At 31.0% G+C, this 19,346-nt stretch overlaps 1 protein-coding gene across 1 annotated transcript; it reads left to right on the top strand.

Moving 5' to 3' along the window:
- Positions 1 to 1,151: 1,151 nt before the first annotated feature.
- Positions 1,152 to 18,086, top strand: PmUG01_05038800 (erythrocyte membrane-associated antigen, putative; the record flags this gene model as incomplete). Its single annotated transcript, XM_029003606.1, is given in 3 exon segments — positions 1,152 to 3,005; positions 3,019 to 9,249; positions 9,264 to 18,086. The coding sequence occupies 3 exon segments, from the start codon at positions 1,152 to 1,154 to the stop codon at positions 18,084 to 18,086; spliced, it is 16,908 nt and encodes a 5,635-aa protein (XP_028860535.1).
- Between the last annotated feature and the right edge of the window lie 1,260 nt (positions 18,087 to 19,346).

The raw sequence follows: 19,346 nt of genomic DNA, 5'->3' as shown, positions 1-19,346 counted from the left end.
AGCCATTAAATATACAAAAATTAAATTATTTTTTTTTTTATGTACTAAAAAATATACAAATAAAATATGATTTACCCAATTTTTGTAAAGGGCAGTATAATGTACATGTGTAATACACATATATAATTTTAAATGGTAAAAATAAATAAACGGATGAATAGATAACTAAATGAATGAATGAGTGGATAAATAAATGAACGAGTGAATAAAAGAAATTTAAATTAATTGAAACCAATTTGCGCTAAAATTTATTTCCAAGATTTAAAGTAGTACCATAAATTAAAAAAATATCAAGGTGTACGATAACGAATTTTCAGAAGGGAATGAGAAAAAAAGAAAAAAAAAGGAAGATAAAGATAAAGATAAAAGATAGAAAATAGAAGATAGAAGTTAAAGGATAAAAGATAAAAGATAAAAGATAAAAGGTAAAAGATAAAAGATAGAAACTAAATGATAAAAAATAAAAGATTGAAGCTAAAAGATAACAGATAGCATATAACAGATAACAGATAAGAGGTAAAAAATAAAAAGAGCTAAACTGCAATTATAAAATAAATCAAGTGAACGGGAAAAATAAAATCCAACCATCAGTGTACCTTAAGAGGAGCTAAAATAAAAGAACAAGTCAATATATATGTATATACATGTATACGTAATTATATATTTATGTATATGTATATATGTGCGTACGTATTAGTCGAAATAATGAAACACTCTTAAACAGTAGAATATTTTAAAAAAAAAAAAAAAAAAAAAAAAAAAAAATCCTTTTTTGGAAAAAAGTGCAAAGCTTGATGATTTAAATATATGCTTCACTTAAAAAAAAAAAAAAAAAAAAAAAAGGTATGAACTGTTCACACCAAAAAATAGCAAAACGTTAAAACGAAATAAAACGAAGTATAACAAAGTAAAACACTATAAAACAAAGCAATACAGAACAAAATGAAATGAAATTGGTTAGGAGAATTAACAGCTTTTTATTTTTACGTAGTTACGAATTGTAATTACAAAAAAAACAAAAAAAAAAAAAAAAAAAAAAAAAGTAAAAGTAGAAGTAGAAGTAGAAGTTACAACAAACAGTAAAAGCGACAATAAAGAGGTAAAAGAAAACACAGAAGAGCCCCTCCCCTTTTTTTTTTTTTTTTTAAATAATGAAAGACTGCAACAAGTACATATATTTACACGAGTGTAACAAACGTGATAACACATCCTCTTCTGTCAAAAGAAGAAAACACGTATGTCAAAGAAAAGGTGCACTGAGTATTGAAGAAGGAAACAACCTTTTTTTAAGAAATAGAGTTTTGGGATGCATGTATGATTACACAAAATTTAAAATTATAATGGACGATATGAAGAAAACATTATACACTCGTCCACAAAACAGTAATGTGATCATCAGTAACAACGACAAAGGAAGAAAAATGATGGATAAGGAAGAGTGTCTAAACAGAGCGCGTTTATTGAATATTTTAAAATGCTTTAATACATTGGAGAAGAATGTACCGGTGTATGAGTACGAGCATCTGTTGAAGTGCACTCTGTCCAAAAACGTTAGCAGTAATGTTAGCAGTAATATTGGCGGTAATATTGGCAGTAATATTGGCGGTAATATTGGCGGTAATATTGGCAGTAATATTGGCGGTAATATTGGCAGTAATATTGGCGGTAATATTGGCAGTAATATTGGAAGTAATGTTAGCTGTAATATTGGCAGTAATATTGGAAGTAACGTTAGCAGTAACGTTAGAAGTAACGTTAACAGTGATAATGATATATATGAGGGGGAATGTAAATTGAAAAATGCAAGTAGTGCTTTTGATAAAAAGCTAGATGAAGTTATAAGGCATTTCCTTCATAACAAAAATGAAATTCATTATGAAGTCAACCATAGAGATTATGAGGATAAAGTCAACCACAGCTACTTGTGTAGTAACAACTATCACAACATAGCACATCTCAAGTCAAACTCAAAGGGTTATATCAGTGATAGTAATATATATTTTTATAAAAAAAACAAATTTATAGATAAAGTATACGATAAGAAAAAAAAGAAAATTAAATTTACCCCTCTATGTTACGACATGCACAAAAGTAATGGAAGAAAGGGAGATGGTAGAAATGGTAATAGTAATAGCGGAAGTGGTAATAGTAAAAATGGTAATAGTAATAGCGGAAGTGGTCATAGTAATAGTGGAAATGGTAATAGTAATAGCGGAGGTGGTCATAGTAATAGTGGAAATGGTAATAGTAATAGCGGAGGTGGTCATAGTACAAATGAGTGTAACAAATTCTTACTCGTGACAAAAAAGGAGGAGGTAAAGAAAACTTCCTGTACAAAAAAGTATGCACCTTCCATACTCAGTGAGAATAATGCAAAATTGTTTTTATATAAAAAGAAAATGAATCAAATAAGTAAAATTTTATGCAATTTGAATTATTTCAATAAATTCAATAGTTGTGAACTGACAAGAGAAATTATTAAAAAGAAGAAAAAAAAAAAGAATAACTGTAATAATGATGATAGTAATAACTGTAATAATGATGATAGTAATAACTGTAATAATGATGATAGTAATAACTATAATAATGATGATAGTAATAACTATAATAATGATGATAGTAATGACTATAATAATGATGATAGTAATAACTATAATAATGATGATTGTAATGATAATTGTAATAATGGTGGTATTAATGATAACTGTAATAATTCAAAGGAGGGAAATGAGGAAGGTACTCCTCATCCCTACTGTGTAAACATTCATCCAGCAGGGAAAAGGAATAAAAAAAAAAATTCTAAATTTACAGAATTTTCTGTACAAGGTCAGACACTTGCACAAGGGGAAAAAAAACATGAACAAGGATATCCAAATGCAATGTTTGATATGCGTAATGACGTAATAACCGACAAGTGTAACTGTCTTGAAAGGGAGGAGGATACCACTTGTTCTAATAGGAATAGATCTAATTACTACTCTGACTGCATGCATGCAAAAAAAAAAAAAAAAAAGCACTCCGAATATTAGCCATACAAACAGTACTGAAAATCATAGTGATGATGGTAATTTTACACAAAAGAAAATAAATCCGACGCAGATGATGAGGAAGAAGCTCAACTATAAGATGCACTTCAAGCTGCCCCTCCATGTTGATATAAAATATCTTTTGCAAAGGAAGAAAAAAAAAAAAAAAATAATAATAATAAAAAATGAACAAGGTAAGGAAGAAGGTAAGGAAGAAGGTAAGGAAGAAGGTAAGGAAGAAGTTAGTGAAGTGGTTGACGTGGATGCAGAGACCAAGGAACCATTCTTTCGTAAAGACAACAACAAGGTAGAGGAAATCAGTGTGTCCCATGCGAATAACAGAAATATACAGAAATATAGAAGCAACGATGACAAAAATAAAATAGATGATGTAATTATAACTACATGTAACAATTATGATAGAAATGTTAATGACTCTCAAGATGAGAGAGAAGTCTGTCAACACTATGATGTGAACAAGCTTGCTAATATTACTAATACATTACCAAATGCAACGAATGATGTTAAAAATGGTAATAACACATACAAAGGAATCGATATAATTAGTTTAAACAAAGTGAGTACTAATGATGTCCATCATCTAGTTAACGAAGGGGATGGCAGTAATGGCATAGCCACATGCACAAATGTCTCACATAATAAAAAAAAAAAAAAAAAAAAAAAAAAAAATCCTTTGCATAAAGAGAGTAATAATGAAAAAATGTATGAGAGTTATAGAAACAAAGCAAAGGGAACCTTAGAAAGGAGTATAAAAAATGAAATGAACAAACATAGCGACACTTCGAACCGTGTACCCAAAAAGCATGGTTCCCATTTATGTGAAAGGGATAGCAATAGGAATAAATCACAGTTAAGAGATACATACAATTACACAGATGTTACGAATTTGAAAAATAATTTATGTGCTAATAGCGGTAGAGGAAATTCAAAGGTTAACAAAAAAAAAAAAAAAAAAAAAAAAAAAAAAATTTACTCGGATAAAGAAAGATTATGTACAGAAAATTCTAACGCTGTAAGCGGTTATAACGATTACGTAAATGACAATAACACTAGGGATAAAATAAACGTCAGTAATGATAGTAGTAATAATCATAGTAATAATAATCTTAGTAATAATAATCATAGTAATAATAATCATAGTAATAATAATCATAGTAATAATAATCATAGTAATAATAATCTTAGTAATAATAATCATAGTAATAATCATAGTAATAATAATCATAGTAATAATAATCATAGTAATAATAATCTTAGTAATAATAATCATAGTAATAATAATCTTAGTAATAATAATGATGATAATAATAATGATGATAATAATAATGATGACAATAATAGTAGAGCGAGTGCGGACTTAGCGAGCGCTCGTTCGAAGAGGACTCACATTTCACACGCAGCAGTAAATAGAAGTAGTCAGTGGGACATTTCATCTACACCAGCAGCTTATTTAACGTATGCACAGAACTTAAACAACGATATAAGAGAGGCTCTTCTTTCGGGTAATGGTAAACATGGTAACTCTGATGATAGATTACATATGAGCAGCATTAAAGATGATCCAGTAGGAAGTTATACTGATGGGCTAAGGGAACAAAGTAAGGATATCATGAACAAGATGAGAGTAGTAATTAGTCGAGAACGAAAAGCAGAAAAAGAAATAAACTCAGTGAAAAAAAAAAATTATAAGGAAGGAACACATATCAGCAATTACTATAACACAAATAACATCTCAAAAAAGAGCGAGCTTAATAACTTGTCTAATGCAAAATCATCCCTTTGCACTCAACAAAATGTAGAAGAAAATAAAGCATACACAAAGAATGACTGTAATGAAAAGAAGGACGCTTTTTTAAACATCCAAAATGGGAATGAACAGTATGTAGTGGGAAAAGGATGGAATAATGGTTCTTCCAGTGTAGGTAGTAGAAAAGGCAAAAAAGGCAAAAATGAGCGGATAAAAATGGACATAAGCAGAATCACTGGTAAAGGTATAAGTAAAGGTGTTCATGAAAGCTTAGGTGAAAACTTAACGGACAAAGGAAACATCCTCTCAAACTGCATAGAGAGAGATAAGACTACGAACATGACCAGCATTGTTCGTTCTAACCAGTGGGGAATAAACAACTTAAAGAATGTAGATGAAGAAAAGTACTCTGTTGCAAGTTGTTCAATGAAACATAACACACATACATATTACACTCATGAGGAAAAGAAAATGTTTGTTGCATCTAAAGAGTCTCTTTCTGTTATTCGTGCCAAATCAGCTAGCTTAGAAAAACTGTCATCTTTGAAGGATGATAAAAATGATAATAATAATGATGATAGTAATAATCGTAATAATGATAATACAAATATGGTGAGGGATATGGACAACAAAGAGGAGAATAACATAAGCAGAAACAATCAAAACAATCAAAACAGCCAAAACAGCCAAAACAGCCAAAACAGCCAAAACAGCCAAAACAGCCAAAACAGCCAAAACAGCCAAAACAGCCAATGTAACGAAAAAAAAAAAAATAAAAAAAATAAAAATAAGAAAAATAAGAAAAAAGAAGATACCATCATATACTTCGATTACGGTCTTTCCAACTTCGTTGAAAAATTGTCAAATGATATGGGAACTAGTCAAAAGAGTAATGATAATGGAGATAATGCAAATGGTGAGATGTGCAATAATGAAAATGGTAATGTTGTATATGAAAAAGATAATAGCAATGTAAAAAAGGGGAACGGTCCCTCTAATGCCGAATCAAGTGTTGATACATCAAACAAGATAACAAATGATAGTGTTAAAAATTTGAAAGAAATGAAAATTGTAAATATTAGTTACCAGGAGGGTACAATGAAGAGGAACACGGACAAGATTAGTCCCCATAGCCGTACATATGAACTATACGGAAAACAGAAGAGCACAGATATTAAAATTGGGAAGGCAAAGTTTATAACGAACCAAACAGATGTTAATCTAGAAAATAAAGAAAATGTAGAATTGTTAACGGAAGGAAAAAGAAGGAAAAACTGCAGTCACACGAACAAAATGAATAGCATATGTACAAATGATCAACTTACTGTAAACAATTCTTTTAAATATTATGAACCTAATGATCATTTAGATAAAGAAAAGTGTGACGAATACTTAGTCGCTAATAAGTGTGTGCTACCTAAACATAGATCTGCAAAAATGTATTCTAGAAAGTATTGTTGCGTGAGTGAAATAAATCCTAGTGTTAATAAAACAAATTTGGTACAGGAAGCAGCATACAGTGATCATCATATCGGAATGACTAGTATAGATAAAGTGCACGACTTAAAGAAGAATAATGAGAAGAAAGCGTCTTCAAATGTTATAGATAAAGTAGTTGCAGTTAATGGTTATGCCACTATGCATAATTTGGATGGGAACAGCATGGAGGAATGTAGAAGCAGCAGAAGGGGTTGTAGTACCGTTGTTTGTAGAACTAAAGCACAAGAGGATAAAGCGGAGATTCACAATACTAGCGAAATGTTTGACACACCCACGAACAACATGAATAGTTTAAAGAATCAAAATTACTTGAATAATATGTTTCATATGAATAAATTACAGGGAAAGTATACAAAGAACAGAAGGAAAGAACGTAACTGGCGTTATGAAAATTTTGAGTTCTTTAATTATACTCATTACTATAACATGCAGCAGTTAATGAACAGTGATGGTAAGTACACATACAATAATGATCATTTTATTAATATGATAAAATGCAATTATGATAATAATATGTTTTGTATAAATTATGCAAACTACCTTAACAATTTATATTACATGCATAATAGGAAAAATAAGTATTATATAGATATAGAAAAGGATATACATTATGACAGTAGGATGATGATGATGATGGGGGTTTATATTCCACCAAATAGTAACTACTTAACACCCAATAACATGCATGGAAAACATAAGAACATAAGAAATGATGTTACTGCTTTGAGTGCGAGTGGTTGCACGGATGCACATGCTTCAGGAAATGCAGAAAGTTGTGCTAAGGGTAATTACAAAAATCAAGTTAACATAAATGCGGTTAACACGAATGTGGAACGTACTAATGACGACGATGAGGATAGTGCTTTTAGGACTATCCCCCACAGTAACAACTTTTTTCATAATGACGATTCCCCGAACTCTCATTATAACAATCATATAAATGTTTACAATAGTTATGGCCACAATAACTGCAGTAACTTCGATAACTGCAGCAACTTCGATAACTGCAGCAACTTCGAGAACTGCAGCAACTTCGAGAACTGCAGCAACTTCGAGAACTGCAACAACTTCGATAACTGCAGCAACTTCTATAACTGTAGTTACTACCATAGGAACGACGTGAGTGAGGAATACCCAGGTGTGCACAACAGCAGGTTTATAAATGAAGAAGAAAAAGATGTAGTAGGACTTGACATAAGAGGAATAAAATATCATTTGGATAGCTTTCCCAAGTATGCAGAAAATTATAAGAAGTATATGAACACGAACCCAAGGAAGTATCCAAATGAGCACATGATGAATTACAATTATTTCCGTAATAAAAGAAAAAATATTGGAAATAATGAACAGGACAATATATATCATAACGTTGGAGTCTATAATTCCATGAGCAATGGTAACAAGGTGTGTATTCTCAAAAATAAAAAAAGTACTCAAGAAGTGTATGATGAACTGATTAATTACTACGGAAGGGAAGTTAACCATTACACTAGCAACTGGAATAACAGCGGCAGAAACAGATGGAGCAACAACTGGAGCAACAACTGGAGCAAGCACAGCTGTTATAGTAGAGATGACGTGAGTAGAGATAATTGTTTTTATAATCACAACGTGTATAGAAGGAATTATAATGATACAGGGTATAACCACAGTGCCACTGGGTATAACTACAGTTACAATGGGAGTAACTACAATTACAATGGGAGTAACTACAATTACAATGGGAGTAACTACAATTACAATGGGAGTAACTACAATTACAATGGGAGTAACTACAATTACAATGGGAGTAACTACAATTACAATGGGAATAATTATAATAATGTTAATATGTACAGCACAAACTGGATGCACACTAACAGCAGTCATGATAAGAAGGATCATATATATTTTTTCCATCCGAAAAAATTTCACATGAATAACAAAAAAAAAGTACACTCAAACTATGGGCTTAGTAACCATCCTTTTAATTACAATGATAGGAAGCAAAACAACTTTTTTTTAAAAAAAAAAAATAAACTACCCCTTCTCGATGAATCATATATGAAGAATACCATGGCAAATTTTCATAATTGGAACGTATATCTTAACAGTAACAATAATACGTTCAACACATTTTACAATATGAATAAGGAAAGAAATGACAATAACACAAACACTTATAATATTATGTATTCCTCTACGTATAACCAATTTTTAAATGATTATGCTCTTTTGTACAACTGTTCGTATAATATGTACTACCACCCTTACGCTGTACCCCCTGCACCGATAGGAATAATGCACCCATATGGAAACACCAATGAATTGCCGTATTCCTTTAATGGATATATGGATTCAGGGAACAGCAGCATCTACTGTGTTGACAATGGAAATGGAAATGAAGAAGGTAGAAACAGTATTAGCGTTGTTAATAGAGGCAGTAACTGTAGTAGTGGTGGGCATGGTAGTAGTAACAGTCGTAGTAACAGTCATAGCGATGGAAATGATAAGAGGGATGAAGAACGGAGGGAACGTTTGACCCTTCCGGATTGCATAAATGATTCAAATAATAGTAGAAAAGAATACAGTCAAGATGCATATGCTTCGTTTGCAAATGATATTGAGAAGACTTCTTCGACCAATACATACAACAAAAGAAATAGCAGTTACAAGTATGTAGATAGAAATGTTGTAACGAAAAACAAAAGAGATATATGTGAACGGACAAACAGCGTGGATAGTGCAAAGAGTAGTATAAGAATACAAAGTACATATATGAAAAGCAAATCCTCAAGAGATATTGAAAAAGGAGCAAGTGAGAAAAGGTGTACCCACAGTGCAGCGTTAATAGGAAAAAATGGTAAAGACAAAATAAAAGATGATCACAGTGCTTATGATAAGTCGAAGGAGAGTCTTTACATAAAGGAATTGGACAACTTGGAAAAAAAAAAGAAAAAGAAAAAAAAAAAAAAAAAAAAAAAAAAAAAAGGAGCAAGGAGGATAAGAAGCAGGATCAGCTGGAAAGTTCCACCATTGTAGGAATAAATGAAAAATACATTTCAAGTGAGGAAAACATTATGGGGAAGCAATGTAATAAATTATTTACAAGAAACACTAATGATAGTAATTTTTTATGGAAAAAGAAGTGCTACGGTACTAACTGTCATAATTCGGATCGTAGTGATGATGACGAGGTTATTGTATTTTCCCGTTCGCATAATGTAACAAAAGAATGTGTAAAAAGAATTACTTCTGATAATATAGAGCTTGTCAAAGGGGAAGGCCAAAATGAAAAGGGGGAAAATTTTCATTCAGAGGAGTTCAAGTATAGGAAAAAAATGGAGCTCCAGTTGAATAATAAAAATAAAAATAAAAATAGCAATAGTAATAGTAATAATAGTAATAAAAATAAAAATAGCAATAGTAATAGTAATAGTAATAATAATAATAGTAATAAAAATAATAATAATAGTAATAAAAATAATAGTAATAGTAATAAAAATAATAGTAATAGTAATAAAAATAAAAGACACACTCGAAGCTGCTTAATGAAGACAGAAGAAGCCCTTCTGAGTGAGGATGAAAAAATGGAAAGCCGCTATATGAATGAAAAAAAAAGAAAAAACTATGTTTGTTTTAGAAAAAATAAAAAAAATTCTAATATGGAGTATAACTCGTTAGAACAAATGAACAGGCAATTCAGTTGTATCAGTTCAAGTCATTGTGGAAATTCCATTATGCATATAACATGCTTACCAGTACGTTTCCCCGTACTTTTAGCCACACCAAATAATGGAAGAAGCTCATCATTAAATATTTACAACAGGGGAAGAATAAACAGTTCCACCGACAACTGCAATAGGGGCAAGTGCATTATGGTAAATCAATGTACATCCAGCTTGAACCGCATTAATACTGATAGGAGAGGAGGTAATGGGGATGATGTGAAATATAGCAATAATAAGAGTGAAGACGCTAGTAGTAATCACGCCACTAGCAACTGCACCACTAGCAACTGCAGTTCTAAGTACAACTATTCCAATGATGCTTATGGCGAACGTAACGATGTTAGTACAAAATGGAGGGGAAGGAGCTTTCCTGTTAATGACTACAAAAAAAAAAAGGATATCATATTACTATTATACAAAACAGAAAACAAGCTAATTGATTTATTGAAAAGGGTAAAGCCATCTAAAGATATTAAGTTGACGAAACAAAGCATTTTTATATTTTTATCAAAGTTAATAAAACATTTATTTAAATGTGAAATTAATATTTGTACAGTCGGCTCAACTGCATATGGAGTAGACTCAAAAACTAGTGATCTCGACATTGTAATTCAGACCAATATGTACGATGCTAAATTTATTCTGCACAATATTTACAATTATATCAATGATGTCAAGAAGCGAAATGGTGGAAGTGGTACAACTAAGAGTGATAATGAACGAGCGAGTAGCCAGAAAAGAAAAGGCAGTCAAAGTGATAACTGTACAGAAGGTTTCGTTGAAGGCAGTAGCGGATGTAGTAGTTATGGTACCAATGGGTTCGAATTTTCCTTCTTCAATAACGTTGAACTGCAACTAGTAGATTCAGCAAGGGTTCCCATCTTAACCCTTAAGAAAAATAAAATTGTATGTGATGTATCCGTTAATACAAACAATTCTTTGAAGCATACGGAATTTTTTTTAAGTATATTGGAAAATTTTCCAAACTTAAAAAATGTAATGAGGATATTAAAATATTTATTGAAGGTTAGGAAACTACCATCTATGAAACAGGGTGGTCTACCGACCATTTTGTGGATGATGCTAGCTGTGCGTTATTGCAAAATTGGTAACAATGGAAACGGTGCAAACAGTGCGAACAATGAACAGAATAATGCTAATGTTTGTAATATTTGTCATACCGATTCTTCACCTAATACATTGCATGAACTCAGGAGTAATCATGATCCCTATTTCAAAAAAGCAAATGAACAAACAAATAGTATTATAAGTAACAACCAAAATGGGAATTTAAATAGAACAAATTTGTTGTTACAACATCCCAAAGACAACACTCTCCTTGAGAATGTCAACAAAGATGCTCTGTCCGAACGTGGCTCATCCATACGGGTTATCAAAAGAAATGATTCCATAAAAGGAAATACTCGTTTAAATGGAAATGCCTATACAAAAGGAACAAATTGCCTAAGTAAAAGCTGCGTAAGTAGCAGCTTCCAAAGTAATGGTTGTTCTGTACTCCCGTACACAAATCAAAATTTCAGTAATATTCATAGTAAACTGCCAATCAAATTTCTCCAAACCCACCACAATGAGGTCATCACAGCTACGGCTAATGCTACCACGAGTACTACCACTAGTTCTTCAACCAATAATAGTAATAATAGTAATAATGAAGCGGAACCAAGGGTGAACAACAAAATTAGTAACAATAACCCAAAGGATGGTAAAAAAAGAAATTCCCACATCACTCTCGAAGTTCCTAATTATAACCTGCACGATATTAATTATTTGAACAGTAACTTGGAGCAAAATTTATCAGAATGCATTAATTTAGAATGCCTAATTATCAGTCATCCAAATAATTACAATGGAGGAAAATTTACCCATAAATTAATTAATGAAGAAAGAACAAACAACAGCACTTGTTATGATAAATTGGCAGATCAGGTAGTACCCCTAAAGGATACAGACTCTGTAAAAACCTCGGAAAAATATATAACTCTCAAACAGAAAGGATTAGATTACTACTGTAAAGATAAGGGAAATACCCATCCTGGTAAATGCTGTAAACCGCATGCTGAAAAGGAATGCAGTAATGGTAACCATAGTGGAGGAGAATACGATGGAACCCTATGTGTTGAAGGAATAGGAAATAATGAGGATACATCTTGGGATCAGGTTAGAAGTTACGAACAGGCAATAAATTATGACGAATTACCCAACTCATTCGTACAAACACACAAACGAGGGAAAACTATTAAGCGGCATGTGAATGCGAATAAAACGTCTACATGTATGCGAAGCTCCTGCAGATCGAATTATAGTGAAGACAAATTAATTTATAGCGGTATGATAAACTGCCAAAAGGGAGAGGATTGTACTTTAAACCAGATCAACCGAGGTAATGTAGTAAATAATATTTCTATTAAAAGTAATTGCTATCATCATAGGATATGTGGATGTAAGCGCAGTGATGATATAAATAGTAGTAGTACAGATAACTCGTCCATTTCTAACCGTACATATGTTATAAATCAGCGTTTATTAGAAGAGGCATATCGTTTTAATGATAATGAATTACATATGTGTGATAAAATCAAATGGAAGGGTAAAAACAAAAAGGACAGAGCAATGTTAAAAGAAGATAAAAACACTAGCTACAATGAATTTTTTAAAATGTCATACTATCTTGTGAATAAGGTATTTTCGAACAGTGAATACGATAAAGTAAGTGATCATAATATATCCTTCTTTCAAAACAATGTCGAATCAGATAACGAATATTTAAGTGTAGTCGGGGAAGATGCACATGATGAGAATCTTTCTGTTTACTTCTCGGAGCGATCCGATTGTTCTTTTGTTGAAGTAACCAGAACAAAAAAAAAAAAAAAAAAAAAAAAAAAAAAGAACAATAATAATACGAATGATAGTAAAACGAATGATAATAAAACGAATGATAGTAAAACGAATGATAATAAAACGAATGATAGTAAAACGAATGATAGTAAAACGAATGATAAAATGTATGATAAATTAAACGACAAAATGAATAGTAAAGTTAATGGCAAAATGAAAAACAAGATAAACATATTAAATGTAATGCATAAAAACAGTAAAATAATAGAGGCCAAGTGTCAAAACCTTATTAACCTTAAAAAGGGGAGGAGCACAAACGTTTTAAATCGAAAGAATAGGAACTATAATCCCCAAAATGATGTAAACATATTTTCCGATACAGAAGATTACAGAACCCCAGTTCTTCCAAATGAGGCGAATAAAAATGAACCGCATAAAAATAAAAAGATTCAAGTGAGTTATTGTAACTACCTTACTGGTGAAGACACAACAAGTATAAACGCAAATTATATGATGAACATATCTCCTATATTCTACTCTTTGATGATTTTTTTTAATGAATTAAACTCCAGGAAAAAATTAATGAAAACTATAAATTTAATTGATGAAGATAAATGCTATAAAAAGGATGCAAATGAAATAAATAAAAAAGTTTTATCTTCCATTTGTCATGGAGGGGTATGGGATGAACTCCTTACTCTTTATGATCCTATTTACAGTTACAATTATGATACATACATTAGTAGAACTAAGACGAGTTACCAAAAATTTTTTTGCCCCACTAAAGATACAAGTTCACTTGCTGTACATGCCGATCGAAATTTTAACATAAAAAAGAACAACAAGTGTAGTAGTGAAAACATGGCTTCTTTAAATCGAAATGATATTCACATGTACAAGAAAAAATTAATCGGAGATGACCTTTATAAAAAAAAAAGCTATATTAAATATGTAGATACGAAATGTACGAAGCGTATTAGTGCAGATGATGATTTTATTATTTTAAAAGATATAAAAGAAATGCAAAATGAAAAAATGTATATTTCGGACTCTACGCATAATTTTAGAAATAAAGAACCAAGTGATCATAGCATCAAGTATAAGGGAGAAAGGAACAAAGCTACTCTTAACGTTCGTATGAGGAATAAAAAAACAGCGGAACATAAGATAAATGGAACAAACTTAAGTTCATCTCATGAAATGAACGAGCAAGGCACTAGTGATGAGACTGAGAATGACAAATATTGTGGTAGTGAATTTGGAGAAATGCGTAAAATGCATAAAATGTGTGATATTGAATCCGGACATATGAAAGATATCAAAACAGATGAAATAACAAGTGATCAGATAAATGATAAATGTACCCATTGTGATAATACAAACAAAAGGAGCGCACAGGATGATATGGTCATTTCGGAAAAATATTTGGCTAGTGTATCCACTGAAAGAAATAACAACAACAGTATGTGCAACAAGAATAATATTAAAGAGACACGTAATAGTACAAAAGCTAATAAAAATGATGTAAATGCATCTATAAATAACAACCATGCAAATGTGTATAAAATGAATAATCCAAATGTATATTGTAAAAATGTGAAGAAGGATAATGTGTATAACTATAACCATTCAGAACATGCCTCGTCAAACTTCATTCATATGTCTACTAACCATTCTTGTAATAATAAATTCCTTAATGGCCATATGAACCACTTAAATTGTAATCATGAATATTTAAAAAATTATAACAAATTTATCAATTTTAAAAATGATAATGAAACATATGATAATGAAACATATGATGATGAAACATATGATGATGAGAAAAATAATGAAGAGAAAAATAATGAAGAGAAAAACAATCCGCTCAAGATACATAGACAAGTGTTATTAAGTAGAAATGATAATCTTCCAATTAGTGAGTGCCCCTCGAATGTAAGAAAGGAACAAAATTTGGATAAGAACACCACTGCTCCTTCGGCTATTGGCACAACTGTATCGGATGTAAACACCTCTGTGCATAATGTTAATAATAATGATAACCAAAACACTAACAGTAGCAGCAAATGTTACATGCATACAGTAAGAGATGTGTGCTGTAGGTCATCTGCTGATAATGGTAGCAAGAGTGAGAACAATGGAAGACAAGCAAAAAACATACCAAAAAAAAGTTTGGCAAACAAAAATCTGCAGCATTGCTTCTTCCTCAGTAATAATAACATCAGTAGTAGCAGCCATAATAACATCAGCAGTAGCAGCCATAATAACATCAGCAGTAGCAACCATAATAACATCAGCAGTAGCAACCATAATAACATCAGCAGTAGCAGCCATAATAACATCAGCAGTAGCAGCCATAATAACATCAGCAGTAGCAGCCATAATAACATCAGCAGTAGCAACCATAATAACATTAATAAAACTGACAATTTCAACAGGAGTGAAAACTACAATTGTAGTAGTAATAACAGCAAAGATAGAATAATCGCCCAGACGCATAAGCGGGAGTTCGACTATTCATGTAACAGTAACCTGATAAATAATCGAAATTTCACACATTCTAGAAATATAAATTGTTTCGAAAGAAGGTATGAAACGTATATAGACTTGGCCAGTAAAGTGAGCAGTGCCACGTGGTTAATATATCTATACGAATTAAAAAGAGCTAGTTTTTTTATCAACTACTATATTCATCATATGCATCTGTTCATATTATTTAAAAATTATTTTTTAAATTATAAGGAAAATTACAAATTCTTTGAAAAGAAAGGGTGGATCGAACTAAAACCGAACCTGTTGTCCGGATGTAAGACTCGAAATAATGGAAGTAACAAAAAAAGGATTAATTTGGAAAAGAGCAGTAGGACCCCCCATCTATGTAGTCAAAATGGTTATACGATTCAAACAAATTTCGCCAACTCAATGAATGCAATGGACATAATAAACGTAACAAATGAGGGAACCGGACTGAATGCCTTAAATGACCCCTGTTCAGAACAAAACCTGGCAGTAGTAAAATTGAAGAAACAAAAAAGCCTAAAGATATTTTTTAAAAATATGGGACAAATCCTAGAATGCACAGTACAGAATTTAAATTATTGTATCTCTGTTCTGTTTGAAAAAACTAGAGGAGAAATATACAGTCTTCCGTTTCGTTTAGACCCCATAGAAAAAGTTCATGCATATTGCATACATAACGACAGTTGTAAAAGTTATAAACAGGTAGAGAGAAATGAAAACAGGAGTCAATACTGTTTCATGTCTGACCGAAACAAGGATGGTAACGCGGGGAAAAGTGCTAAAGAGAGGAATAGATGTGGTGGAACGAACGAGGAGTGTGACAAGGATTGTAATGGAAGTGGGAGTGGAAGTGGACGTAGAAGTAGAAGTAGAAGTGGAAGTAGAAGTAGAAGTGGAAGTGGAAGTAGAAGTAGAAGTGGAAGTAGAAGTAGAAGTGGAAGTAGAAGTAGAAGTAGAAGTAGAAGTAGAAGTAGAAGTGGAAGTAGAAGTAGAAGTAGAAGTGGAAGTAGAAGTAGAAGTAGAAGTAGAAGTGGAAGTAGAAGTGGAAGTAACAACAGCCGTAGTGAAGGACGCACCGGAGAACATGACGCCCAGGACAACCTTATGAACAGCTTTGGACTAGTTTTAATAGAAGGAAAACTCATATTTGCAAAATTTGTGAACATCTGTATTGATAAAGAGAAGTTTTGGAAAGAAAATTTTTTGTGCAGGAGGGATATAAGGACCGTTATACATGCTCGGGCAATGGATGTCCTTTTCGTTTCTAACAAAAAGATCAAAAAGAGAGCTGAAGAGGAGGATAGAAAGGGAACAGAAGAAGGGGATATAAAGGAAAAAAAAGTACTAAATAAGGAGCAAAATGGCACGGATCACAGTAAGGAGTTATATGAAGAAAATGAAGAGAAAAGTTTTAACACAATGATGAATGGCAAAAAACGCCAGGGTATGCTTAACCATAACGAACATCCAGAGTCCTGCTGGAAAAATATTAGCAATGCTGACCGAAGGGCGACTAGCGGTTCGGTTAGCAGTTTCGTTAGCGGCTCATTTAGCGGTTCAAGTAAATACCAATCGCAGGGTCCATCATCAGCCTTCACGTCGAACATTGATTACATACTATCGGAGGAAAGCACATCGGATGAGAAAAAAACATATGGCAGATATTTGAAGCCGTTAAGTGATGACCCTTCCATGTGCATTCATAAAGATATAGAGAATGACTTACCTATTTCAGAAAGAAAATACGATCCAAATAATGTTCATCTAGTAGAAAAAGAAATAGCGATAAATAGAGAAAAGGACATATCAGTAACATGTGCTTTAAAAAATAAAATAAAACCATGGAATTTTAAAAAACAGAAATTAAAACAAAAATATAGCAATTTTATTTATAACTCTAAAAATGATTATGTAGGTATTTTATTAGAAAAAAGCAAATGCAGCAGTACCATTTTCAAGAAGAATCACTATACCTTATCAGAACAAGTTAACCAATTGGAAGAAAACGAGTTCCTAATTAATCCGTGCAATTTTGTCACTAGGGTTAATGTAAAGACGGTTTATGTAACTAGCAATGATATTCATGGCAGCTTAAAAAATACAATTTTTGAAAAAATAAATTACAAGGAAAGAGCTATAGGGGAAATATTTAACGAGGAAAAGAAAAAAGAAACGTCAAAAAAGGAGAACATTAGTAATATGGTTGACAGGAAAGATAATGGAATAGAGGAGCAGCAGCATAAAGAAAATAAGCAAAATGACGAAAGGCGTACCAAAGTAGAAAACCTGCAGAAGGACGATTTATACTGCTTAAGATTAATCACGCGGAGTGAAGTAATGAGATATAAAGAGTTAGTAAGGATTGTGAGAAATAGCCCATATTATTACAAAAATGCAAAAAATATATATAACGTTACGAATACACCCCTTCAACAACCTGTAAGCATTTGTAATTTTTGCTGCAAGAAAGGAATGTTTAATATAAAGACAAATCATATCAAGTTATCTCACATATATTCAAATGTAGCAAACGAAATAAGCACATTTCTATGTTCCTTGTTGTACAGAAAAAATAGGGGCATTATCGATGCTGACGTTTCAAGTAAATTTTCAAGTAAACATGATTTATCCGACATTAATAGAATTTCAAAAAGGAGTGATAAGAGTAGAGCTTCAAAAAAAAAAAAAAATAAAATAATAAAATAATAAAATAAAATAAAATAACAAAAAATGCCTGAAAAGTGACAAATTGAAAAGTGAAAAATTGAAAAACAAAAAATGAGAAATACCAAAAAGAGTTAGTCCTTAAAAACAATATTTTTATTTGCTGTAAAATGAATTACTACATATTAATGAAAAAAATATTATTCCTATCCACATGTATAATTATCAACCCTCTGTTTGTTTTATATTTGGAAAATTAACGACATTTCACATATCTTATCCTTTTTGTAAAGCTAAGGGAAAAGTAAATAAGTGTATTATCGTAAGGAGAAATATTAATTTTTGATTAATTTTAAAATGAAAGTGAAAAAATAGAAACGCAAAACGATAATATATATATATATATATATATATGTAATGCACGTATCATACTATATTCACGCGTAATACAGAAGAATGGAACTTTTCTAAAAAATTTTAAATTCGCTTTTTTCTTTAAATTTCGTGTGATTGCTTTTTTATTTTTGCCTCGAAAAGCAAAATTAAAATTAAATTACAAGAGGACCATTAAATAACAATTTTATGCAATCACATATGTATGTGACTGAGTTGTTAATGTGAATGCTGTATTTTTCTTTTTTTTGTGAAAATGTTTTTATTTTTTGTATATTTTTTGTACATTTTTTGTTTATTTTTTGTTTATTTTTTGTACATTTTTTGTTTATTTTTTGTACATTTTTTGTTTATTTTTTGTTTATTTTTTGTTTATATTATTTGTCAATTTTTTTTGTTTGTATTTTTTGTTTATTATTTGTCCATTATTTGTTTATTACTCGTTTATTGTTTATTTTATTATTGTTTTATTATTCTTTTTTTTTTTTCTCTCGTACATTAGTTGTTACTATCGAAAATGCATTTTTTGAATGAGGAATATTGCACATTATCACAATTGTGTATGTATCCAAATTTGTATACGCAATATATTGTACGAGAAGTTTTTAATGCTAAATGTACATACCACTGACATGTTTCCATCATATTTGTATCCTTAACCATTCCCTTTAAGGATGTGAGGATGTATAGATATGTTGATTTATTAACACCTGTATGTTTTATTTTATTTATCTCTCTTTCCATTTTAATATTTTTTTTCAAAATTTTTGCTAACCTTAATTTGCTTTTTTTAATTTTCATTTTTCAAACTACGTTAAAATAATCTTTAATAAATTTTGTTGTTATGTTTTTAATTTATATGTATTTTACTTGTGCACATTTATATATATTAACAGCCTTGTAATAGTA

Source organism: Plasmodium malariae, assembly GCF_900090045.1.
Source record: "Plasmodium malariae genome assembly, chromosome: 5".
Classification (NCBI taxonomy): Eukaryota; Apicomplexa; class Aconoidasida; order Haemosporida; family Plasmodiidae; genus Plasmodium; species Plasmodium malariae.
The sequence above is the reverse complement of the archived record's forward strand: the minus strand, read 5'-3'. Positions and strand labels throughout refer to the sequence as shown.